This window comes from Mustela lutreola, chromosome 5, assembly GCF_030435805.1.
Source record: "Mustela lutreola isolate mMusLut2 chromosome 5, mMusLut2.pri, whole genome shotgun sequence".
Lineage (NCBI taxonomy): Eukaryota > Metazoa > Chordata > Mammalia > Carnivora > Mustelidae > Mustela > Mustela lutreola.
In genome coordinates this window covers 166,514,527-166,525,588 of record NC_081294.1, presented here as the reverse complement: position 1 = coordinate 166,525,588, position 11,062 = coordinate 166,514,527, and the positions used below count along the sequence as shown (strand labels likewise).

Here is an 11,062-nt window from a genome sequence, read left to right as displayed (position 1 = left end):
AGGGTTGGAGGAGGGGAAAGTGCATGGGGGAGGGTAGAGGGGAAGAGGCCAAGGTCGAGAGAGAAGGAGGGAGAGACAGAGAGGATGGGGAAAGAAGGAGGAGAGTAAGGAGGGATTGGAGGAGGGGAAGGAGCAATGGTGAGGGAAAGGGGAAGAAAGGGAAGGGCAGAAGGATGGGAAAGAGAGGGGAGGAGAGGATAATAAAGGCCGGCATTTACTGAGCAAATATTTTGTGTCTGGTACTGGGCTCAATGCTTTATAATTGACCCCAAGTACATTTCAGAAAAGCACCCCACTGTGTATAACGATATAGTGTCCTGGTCAGCTTGGGCTCTGTAACAAATAACAGGCTGGGAGTTTAAACAACACACGTTTATTGTGTCCCAGTCCTGGGGATTGGAGGTCCCAGATCCAGGTGTGGGTGGGGCTGGTTCCTCCTGATATGTCTCTCCCTGACATGTACATGCAGTCTCGCCACTGCGTCTTCATGTAGTTGTCTACCTGTGTGTGTCTGTGCCTTGATATCCTCCTCCTCTTCTTCTTCTTCTTCTTCTTCTTCTTCTTCTTCTTCTTCTTCTTCTTCTTCTTCTTTTTTTAGATTTTTGTTTATTTATTTGACAGAGACACAAAGAAAGCAGGGACAAGAGCATAGGGAGAAGGGGCATTCCTGCTTAGCAAGGAGCTTGATGTGAGACTTCTTTGGGATCATGACCCGAGGTGAAGGCAGGTGCTTAACTGGCTGAGCCACCCAAGCACCTCTGACCCCCTCTTCTGATAAGGATTCCAGTCATTCAGGATCAGGGCCCACCCTAGTGCCAGTTTTTACCTTAGCCACTTCTGTAAAGACTCCATCTCCAAATACAGCTCCATCTGGAGATTGGGGGGGGGTTGGGGATTCAGAATGTAATTTGAGAGTGTATGATTCAGCTCATAATATATTGTCAGTATTCCACAGGGAAGGAAAATGAAGATAAGACAATATAACTCAGAAAGATGTACCTTTATATAGGTCTAGCTGGCATGTAGAATGGACATGTCTCCCCCAAGTCTATGACAGGCTAGAGCAAAGAGATCATGGGTCTTGTTGAAGGAGGGTCCCCACCCTCTCCTGTCCTTGGCTCTGAGGAGGGCCCGTGGCCTCAGGGGGCTGGCATTCTGAGTAGATGATAAGAGGGTTAGGGTCGTGTGTCCAGAGGCAGAAGAATGGCCTCAGGGGCTCTGAGAAGGAGAGTCCAGAGAATGAGTAGATGAGGGATCCATTGCCAACGTTGTAGAATGAGACTCTGCCAGTGTCATAGTCCAGGAGAATACCCACCTGATGTAGGGGCCCTGAAGGGTGCAGGCGGACCCTTGGGAAAGCGAGGGCCCAGAATGTCTTCTTGTAGAGCTCCAGGGCCCAGAGTCCATGTTGGGGAGCCTTTGGGATCCTTCCCTTCCGATTCAAGCTCTCCAGACAGACACCCACATTCCAAGCCTTCCTCTGTCCTACCTGGACCTCCCAATAATACCTCCCAGCAGAGAACTGTTCCCGTGCCAATACACAGGGGTCCTGGTCAAATCTGCTGGGGACATCTGGCAGCTCCTGGTCAAAGAACAGCCGCCTCACACTCTTCCCATCCTCAGACAGAGCGAGTTTTGGGCTTGCGGTGTCAGGGTCCAGGGATGGGCTCACTGTGGGAAGAGGAGAGGTTTAGGCTTGGAGGTTTGTGTCCCCAACCTGCCCTCCTGTAAGAAGGGCACCACAGGGCCTCTGAGTGAGGCAAAACCACAGCCTCCCTGAGAGTCCCTTGGCTCCCCCATCTTCTGTCCAGGACCCTGAGCAACGGGTTATCCTAGCACAGCTGATGCAGCTCCAGGTGGGAGCCAGGGGGTAGATTGCTATCGATGAGGGGACATGACTGGTACCCTGTGAGGTCTGCTTGTCCCCCTGTTCACAGTCCCTCAACACACGTGTGTGTGTGTGTGTGTGTGTGTGTGTGTGTGAGAAAGAGAGAGAAAGAGGTAGACAGGGAGAGAGAGAGAGAGAGAGAGAGAGAGACAGAAGCAAGGAGAGACAGAGAAAAGGCCGGAGAGACATAAGGGAGAGATAGAGATAGAGACAGTATCCTAGAAATATAGGGAAAAACAGAGACAGAGGTAGAGAAAGGAAGAGAGAGACATAGAAGAGACACAGAGAAACAGGGAGACAGAAAGAGATAGAGAGACAAGGAGAACAAAGAGAAACAGAATAACCCAGGTAGACACGGGGAGAGAGATACAGAGAGATACAGAGACAGAGAGACAGACACAAAGATAGATAGATACAGAGACATATGGAGAGAAATAGAGAGAGACAGAGAGACAGAGAAAGAGACAGATACAGAGACTGAGAGATAAATAGATAAGGAGAGCTAAAGAGAGATAGAGATACAGGCAGAGAAATAGAGATAGAGAAAGACAGAGAGATGGGGAGGCAGAGAGATAGAGAGAAAGACACAAAGAGAAAGACAGAGAGACACAGAGAGAGACACAATGAGAATGATGGTGAGACAGAGACAGAGAAACAGAGATAGAGACATAAGAGGACATGGAGGACACAGGGGAACAGGAGAAGGTGCCACAGGTGCATTGATGCAAGTGCCATTGGACAGCTCTGGGGTCAAGAACAGAGGAGTCACATAAGGAAAAGCCCAAGAGGCATCTTAAGAGCCCCTCAGCTAAGATGAACACCTTCCAAAACAGAGTCCTTCTCTCCTGCCCTCCTATCCCTCTCAGAGCCCTCAGAACCCCAGCATGTGACCTGGGGGAGGGTCTGTCTACACTTGGGCTCCATATTAGAGGCAGAGAGGGTGTGTGGGGACCAGCTGGGTGTCAGGCTGCCCCAGCAGGCATCTTCTCAATAACAGAAACCTCTTAGCCAGTGTCCACCTTGACTCATTCTAAAGCCAGTTATATTGTTTGCTTGAGTCTATACCTCGATGCCTCAGACCCTCATGCTTCTTGACCTTCCATCCCTATCAGCTGGACAGGACCCATGCTTTCCTCCTATTTGAACCCCAGCTTCTTCTCTGGTCTCTACCTCTTTCTGGATAGAACCCTGTTCTCTTTCGCTTTCTAGCAAAGACTGACTGTTTCCCCCCAGAATTCTCATTGCTGCTTTCTGAATTCTCCACCTTCTGTCCCACCCAAATTCTTTCCCTGTAGAGTTTGGGCTGTGGGGATGGAGATCACCGATGTTACATCTCCATAATGGTCAAACATTGACTTCCTAGCTGAACAATAAGCCTGGCTCCTGGTATTCCAAATTTCCTCATTAAATAAAAATTAATCACATTAAATAAAAGTTCCAGACTAACAAAGAAGCCGAAAAATAGCATAAACAATATGTCTATGAAAACATCTTGGAAAACCCACAGTAAAAGTATCAAAGCCAGAAAATTATCATTGATACAAAACTACTCAATAATGACCTCTGACACAACACCCCACCCCACCTGGCTGCCAGTGCAGATCTGTGTTCCATCCTATCCACTGCTGCAGACTATATTCCCTGAAAAATTTTTCTCTAGTTCATTTTCGTTCCCCCTGCTGGCTTCATGTGTCTTCATACCAGATCATTCTTTTTAGACAACAGGCATGTTCTGCTGCCTTAAAGGACCTTAAAGTAAAACCAAAACAAACTGAAATAAAACACACTGCTTGATTCCCCACTTAGCAATTTATCGCTTAGCTGCACAGACTATAACTTTGAATTTTTTGTCCCAGTTGTCTCCACAGGGGACACCTCTCCTTGCACACCACACTAGACAATGTTTCTAGTGTGTTCCCGATCTCACCTCACTGTATGGTATGCCCCAAGCTGCTTACTCACTACACTGTATCCATGGATTTCAGTGAAAAAGCTTCCCCTGGACTTCCCACAACTCTGCCCAGACATCTGCTCAAACAGACCTTCAAGTACCAGGTTCTCCAAGGCTAGACTTGAATCTGTCTTCTTTGCCCTGTACCTTTCTTATCCTTTTTTCCTTTTCAAAATCTTTCTTTTTCAAATAAAGAAATTTAAAGAATAATTTTGGACGTGCAGATAAATGGAGCACTTTCTGGTTCACTACCTTGGTTTTCAAGGCCAGATATATGCCAAGGACCTTAAATTCCTATCTCAAGTCCACATTTCTCCTGGGAGTTCCAAACTTGTGTAACTAAAGATTTATCTGACATCCCCATTTGGATGTCTGATAAAGTTTCAGTCTTAAGGGGTCCAAGATGATTTTCACTTCTTTGAAGTGAAAGTATTGTTTGACCCCAAGTCTGTATTGTTTGACCCCTAGCCTTCTGTTAGATGAAGCCACCATGGGCCCAGGGACATTGGCTCCAAAGGTCACCTTGGGTTCCCTGTTCTGTCTTGCCCTGCTGGACCCTGCTAGTTGTGGCTCCAGGGCACATCTCAGGGTTGTCCTCTCCTCCACCAATGCCTCTCCCCTGTCTAAGCTCCCTCACTCCCGTTGCACCCAGAACCCTACTTCAGCCTTCCAGACTCTGCAGGTCTGGGCATCCCCAAATCTTGCCCCATTGGATTCTCTTCCACATGTTCATCTTTCCCACACCACAGATGACATTCTCCCTGCCATGTTTGTGGGTCCACAGCTCATTCTCTCAGGGCTGTGTTCTCACTGTCTCCCAGCCCTTCATTTAGATGTTACCATCCTACCATCCCCAGGGCCATGGACATCCTACATGAATGCTCTCCTGGCCAACTTCATTATTGTATTCTAGTCCATTCCTATAATATTACTCTGCTTTATTCCAGTTTTGGTTAAAGAAGCATCACTGGCTGATGGCTTGCATCCCAACATAAATTCTATGCCCCCTGAGGACAGGAGGAAGTCATTTCAATCACTGATAGATGGTTGGATGCTGGAACAGGAGGTAACTGGTTACTATTTTACATGAATGAATAACTGAATGACTGAAAGGATGATCAGTTTCTATCTGTCCCCTCCTAGACCCTCAACAAGTGGCTGTGCTAAGGCTTGTGTCCCCAGGTACTCTGACACCTCTCAGGTTCCTGGTTCATTGTCTGCATTTATGCCCCTCCCAGTCCTGGGGCAAGATTCTCTCCTCTCCATCCATACCTCCCACCTAGATGGTATCCTGGGGCAGAAAATCCCTGTTTTTGCTATCTCTGTGGTAACAGATTGGTGTCCCCCAATCCCCCCAAAAGTGGCCAAGCCTCAGGAGAGTTGTCTTTCTTGCTGCCTAGGCTCTGCGTGTCTGTCTCTTCCCCAGGTAGTAAACAGGAGCTAAGGTCTCTCAGGGTAGCAGAAAATTGATGTTTAGAGCCATGTGGCTGCCACTCACCAGCATTGGGCTCCACATATCTGCACTCTGGAATAAAAAGGAACACACACACACACACACACACACACACACACACACAGCAGTGCCTCTGCATGCATGCATATGTGCACAGATCAACACACATATGTGCATGTAAATGTACATGTGTACACAGCACACACATACATGCACACATAGACACACATGTGGGGGCAGAGGTTTCCATCCCCCGACATGGCCCTCACCATAGATCACCTTGTCCTCTGTCCAATCTGCAATGAGAGAGAAAGATGTGAAACTGTGGGACTGTGCTGATTCAATGGGGCCAAAGCTCAGCTTCTGGGAACCTAAGTCAAAAGAGGACTTAATGGGTTCTAGCTGTGATCTAGAAAGCATGAAGAAATACAGATTCTTCAGTGCCCAATAAAACCATAATCTGGGTCATTTTCTTCCTAGGGGAGGCTTTGGTGGAGCAGATCCTGATAGCCCTGCTTTCCCATGTGTGTCATGGGGACATCTGTGCTCTGTTCCCAGGCTCATGCCTGATGACTATGGGTAAGGACACAGGGGGCAGGGAGGGGAGTGGATTCGTGAGTGCAACAATGCTTATTGATGATAGTCCCTGCACCCACAATGAGACCCTGGCAGGTGCCAGGTACCCTGCTGCATTTGTCACTTGAGCACTTCTCAGAATGCTCTCTTCATCCCCAACTGACAGACACTCCCAGGTTCAAGCTCAGATCTGTCTTTGTGTTGGAAATCCTCCAGCCTTCCAGAAGTCCTCCAGTGATGAGCAGCTGAACACCTCTCAGAGACAGAGAATTTCACTGAGCATTTGGTAAGTGGGGAGTCCCTGAGGTGTGTCCTGGGCTGGTCTCTCCCATTTATCCTGACCATGAGGGTGCACACAGGAGAGTTCATGCAGAGCTCCACACCTGTGCCCTGGGGGAAAGGGACATGTCCGTCCTACCAGGACCTGCTTACCTTGAGAGTGCTGCTCTTCTGCTCTATGCAGTCTCTCTTCTTCCAGTTGCCCCACATTCCTGTCTTTCTGACATTTCTGGTAGAGACAGGTGGCTCCAGCTGTGATAAGCCCTGCCAGAGTGAAGATCAGAGGCAGCACTATCTTCCATTCCTTTGACAGGGAACTTCTGGACAATTGAGCTGAAAGAGAGTACAGAGAGGCAAGAATATCAGGGAAAGAGAGCACCTGTGTTCTGAGGACACACACATGAAAGGGTTTGTAGGTCAGGGACATGATCCTTGGAACTAACCTGAAATGACTCAGAAAACATACGTGGGTGTTTATACAGACAAATCAGGACAGATGAACAGGAGAGAGATGATGGACAAATGGCAGAATGTTAAACACTGGGTGGTCTGTACAAAATTCTGCATGTCATTCTTGTAAATTTTCTGTAATCTTGAGGTTGTTTAGAAATGAAAATTATATGCAGAGTGAAACTTAAAAACCTCCAAGCTGTCTGTCAGAAGATGAAGGCATAAATAGTCTGTGATCCATCCAGACAATGGAATACCATTTAGCACTAATGAGAAAGGAGCTATTGGTGCAGCCACTGTGAAGAGTAGGGTGAATGTTCTTCAGAAAATTAAAAGTAGAACTACCACACAATGCATCAATCCCAGCTTCTGGGTACTTATACAAAAAGTAAGATATAAAAATATTAGCTCCAAAAAATAACATGTCCCCTTATGGTCACTGCAATGTTATTTACAGTAGCCAAGATATGGAAACAGCTCAAGTGTCCATTGATGGATGAATGGTAAAGAAAAAATATATTTATACAATGGATAGTATTTTCTATAAGCAAGAAGGAAATCAGACTATTTTCAAAAACATGGATGGATGGATACCTTGTGGACATGTTGGTAAGTGAAGGTAATCAGGGAAAAATGCTGTATGATCTCATGTATATATGAAATCTAAAATGAAACAAAACAAGAAAAAAAACCCACAAACCCCCAGAAAACCAGAAAGCCCAGCTCATAGATGCAGAGAGCAGATTGGTGGTTTCCAGAGGATGGAGATGGGACTGGGTGTAATAGATGAAGAGGGGCAAAGGATATGAACTCCTAGTTATGAGATGAATGAGTTCTGGGGAGGTGATGAACAGCATGGAAACTATAGTTAATAGCACTGTATTGTTGTATACTTGGAAACTGTAAGACAGTAGATCATAAACGTTCTCCTCATAAGAAAAATGTCCCATTACTGTGCAAGGATTTCAATATTAAGTACTTATTGTCTGGGCTGCTCAGAGCTTTTGAGGCCTGAACAGAACAGAACACTCACGGAGCAAGTGGTAGTTGACCATCTTCTTCTGGAGGAGGGGACTGGAGATGCAGCAGGAGAAGTTCTGAACATCCCCATCCTGGATGGTCACATTGGACACCACCGTGAAGAGACCTGTTGTTGGCGAGGCTGAGAGGTGGGTCATGGAAGGTAGGGGCTGTCCTCTGAAATTTCTCCATTCTGCCTGGGGCTCTGGGAACCAGCCTTCTGAGGTACACTGTGCCCAGACAATTTCACCTTGGACAGCTTGCACTTGGATTCTGGGCATCCCGCCCAGACCTGTGGGAAGAGATGCCTCTTGCAGTCTACACAACCACCAGTGCTTTCATCAGAAAAGTACAGATATTGAGAATTCCAGCAGAGATTGGGATTTTTTCACAGACTACTTACTCTGTGTAATATTTATATGCAGTATGTTACCCTTGCTCCCAGAATGCACAGGACAAAACAAAAAAGGACCAAGAATGTCAAAAACCCTTCTATACAGCAAAATTAGTGTCTTTTCCTCCCTGTGTCTCTGTCCCTCCTTCTGCCTCTGTCCTTCCCTCTCTACCTCTGCTTCCCTCTTTCTGGATTGGCTTAGAAAAGGGAGAGAAAAGGGTGTCCTGAACTGGACTTCCCAGGAATCACTGCCCCTGGTGCAAACATATTAGTACTTTTGTGGGATGTGCTCAGGCTTGAGCTACAGTGGGATGATCTGCATTGGGCATCAGGTTTGGGGGAGGGGACTTGGGGAGACAATAAATCCCAGTAGCTCACCCTTACCTGCCACCATCAGCCACAGCCTGGTCTCTGCAGACATGTTGCCATCTTTGAAGTTGCAGTGGAATGTTCCATTATCAAAAACTGTCACGTTGTGGATCTTCACTGTGGCTTTTCCCTGGTCCAGCCCAGCACTCAGGAAAGTGGTCCTTCCCTGGTACTCTCTCATCTGTTCTTCCTTCATGTCTGTCCCATTCTTGTGCAGGTGCACGACTTGGGATGGCTGATTCCTGTACCACCGAAGCTCCATGTCCTCGGCACTGATATTGAGGGACAGACGACATGGTAGCTCCACATTTTCGCCCAGCACTGCCAGAACAGGTATTTTAGGTCCAATGATGGAGAAATCAGCTTTCCCTTATGAGATTAGATCAGAGAGCCCTAGTTAGGCTGGGTCTGAGGAGACAAGGGCCCTCCCACCCAGACTTAGGGTTCTCTGGGAAGGACTGCTTGGATCCCTGGCTGACAGCTGTTGTGGGTAGGTGCCAGCCAGCTCCCTCTGGCATTCTTTTCCATAAGGGGTCATCCTCCTAGCATGGGGTGAGGGGAGCTCTCCTACCGTTTGCAGGGATGCTGCAGGACAGGAGCTGCAGGACGATTATGATGATGGAGCAGCTGGGTGGAAAGATGACTCGACCGTGTGTGTTTGCCATGCCTGTGGGAAAAGAGAGGCCTGAGCCCTACACATCAGAGGCTGAGGTAATTTCTGTCTCTGCCCGTCTCTCTATCTGTCTTTCTAGTTCTCTGTTTGTCTGTTTGTCTTGGTGGGAGGACAGGCAGCACCAGCAGGCTAATGGAAGTTAAAGAAACTTGGCTGGGGGAGGGAAAGGTCTCACTTTTAACTCTCTTGGCCCCTGTCACCCACACATAAGGTATTCATCCTACTGATGGAGAGACAGCGGCCTCCACCTGCCCTGTTTAGAATCTATTCTCAGATATAATTTCTCTTATCCTCATCTGTCCACAGAGTGACTCAGACACATCCTCCAGTGAATGGGCTCTGTCTCCCCACTGAATGGTGTACGAGTATTTCCCGATTTCTCTCTGTTCAAACATTAACATGAGGCATGCTGGGAAAGGAACCACACCTTTGAGTCAGTGAATCCATGGTCAGAACTATAAATGTCCACCCCTTCAAGCCCCTTGTCCCTATTGTTCCCAAAGAAACCTTTGCAGATGAAGTGGGGGAGATGAGCCTCAGGGTGCCTTGACTGATAGCCTGAGCCAAAGACATACCAAAACTTTTTTATGGTGAATTAAATTTCAAGTGCCCATAATCTGAGACTCATCTGCCGCTCTGGGGGTTTCATCCAGCAGAGCTTTGAAGATTTGGCATTTATGTAAAGCATGGGGAGGTGTGTTAGTTGATACTCTAATCCTATTGGATGCTTGTCTTTCTTTGGTGAAAGTCCCTGGAGTCTCCCTGTCACTGACAAGTAGGCACAGTGTGTAGAAAGTAGAGATATACATGAAAGCCCTTAAAATAGAAGACACTCACCTGGCCAAGTTTGGCTCTAGGTTTCCTAGGAATCAATTTAATTCTCTGTAAGTCCCAAGTGAGGCATAGAAAAAGTCTTCTGGTGGTGTTTGGAGAGAGGAGCAGCTGAGTTTTCCAGTTTCTGGAGTTCTCCTATTGCTCTTTGTCAAAATAGCAACACACTTATTTAGCAGTTGCAACAGGAATAAAAATATAGGCCAAGTGCTTCCTACAGGGTGTGGTCAACAGAACTGAACACACTAACTGGGAGTAACAAGGCCCTGTCTCAGGAGATAAGGGGAGAGGAGACTACACAAGGCAGTCCATGGAAGGATGGTTGTCAGTCCAAAGCCAAGAGCCTCAAAGAGGAGACATGTCTCTTGAGTGGTAGGATCTGGGCCAAGGGCAGAAACTGGAGGATTCAGATAAAGTTGCTCCATTATCAAAAGACCTCCAGTCCTCAACAGGCTGGGCTGTTTTCTTTGGTAAATTTTCTCGATCAGGTTGAAGTTGGCCAGTTTCTGGCATTGCCACTGGAGACTCCTGTGTGGGAACTGAGGCAACCTTCCCCTCATCTCTGTGGCCATGGAAGTCTGTTCTCATTGGGGGGCCCCCTTTGGCCAGGTTCGGAACACTCACCTTGTGTACCTTTAGTCTGAGTGAGACACTTGACTAAACCCTTCCCATTCTTCCCTCTTCTTGGCTCACAAATCTAGACATGTTTTGGGAGAGTTTTGGTGGGAACAGACGTAGAAGGAAAGCTGCATGGCCTTCTTGGTGGTGGGGTGTTTAATTTCATTTGGCAGAAGGTTATGGAAGGAGATTTGTGCCTCCCTTCCCAAAGTCAGTGCCCACACAAGGGCTGATTCTGTTTCCCTCTTCTATATAAACATTCAGAATTATGCCTGCCACTTTTTCATCTCCCTGTGCATTGCTTTAAGCAGATAACGTCCTTGACTAAAACCCAACTCCTATTTACTTCGAAGTCAGGATGGAGGACTGGGGATGTAACATCTGGAAGGGGACACAGGATTCACCAACCACAGTGGAAACAGGTGATGCCTGTTTCACAGAATGAATCTGGAAGGTGGGCTCACCTGGAGAAGGTTCTTTCCTGGGCATGAGCTCATGCATGGCCCACAGTCTTTTTTTTTTTTTTTTTTTTTAAGATTTTATTTATTTATTTGACAGAG

At 47.1% G+C, this 11,062-nt stretch overlaps 1 protein-coding gene across 3 annotated transcripts; it reads right to left on the bottom strand.

Annotated features, from left to right (window-relative positions):
- Positions 1-985: 985 nt before the first annotated feature.
- On the bottom strand, positions 986-10,084 carry LOC131832713 (butyrophilin-like protein 10). Of its 3 annotated transcripts, none has more exons than XM_059176075.1 (7): positions 9,891-10,083; positions 8,952-9,047; positions 8,396-8,749; positions 7,631-7,909; positions 6,301-6,480; positions 5,562-5,588; positions 986-1,671 (listed from the first exon to the last, which is right to left on the bottom strand). In XM_059176075.1, the coding sequence occupies exons 2-7, from the start codon at positions 9,043-9,045 to the stop codon at positions 1,073-1,075; spliced, it is 1,533 nt and encodes a 510-aa protein (XP_059032058.1). In that variant the 5' UTR covers positions 9,046-9,047; positions 9,891-10,083; the 3' UTR covers positions 986-1,072. The 3 variants fall into 3 exon arrangements, with proteins under 3 accessions (XP_059032058.1, XP_059032059.1, XP_059032060.1); XM_059176076.1 differs by having other exon boundaries at positions 8,396-8,701; XM_059176077.1 differs by having other exon boundaries at positions 1,586-1,671; positions 5,572-5,588; positions 9,891-10,084.
- Positions 10,085-11,062: the final 978 nt, after the last annotated feature.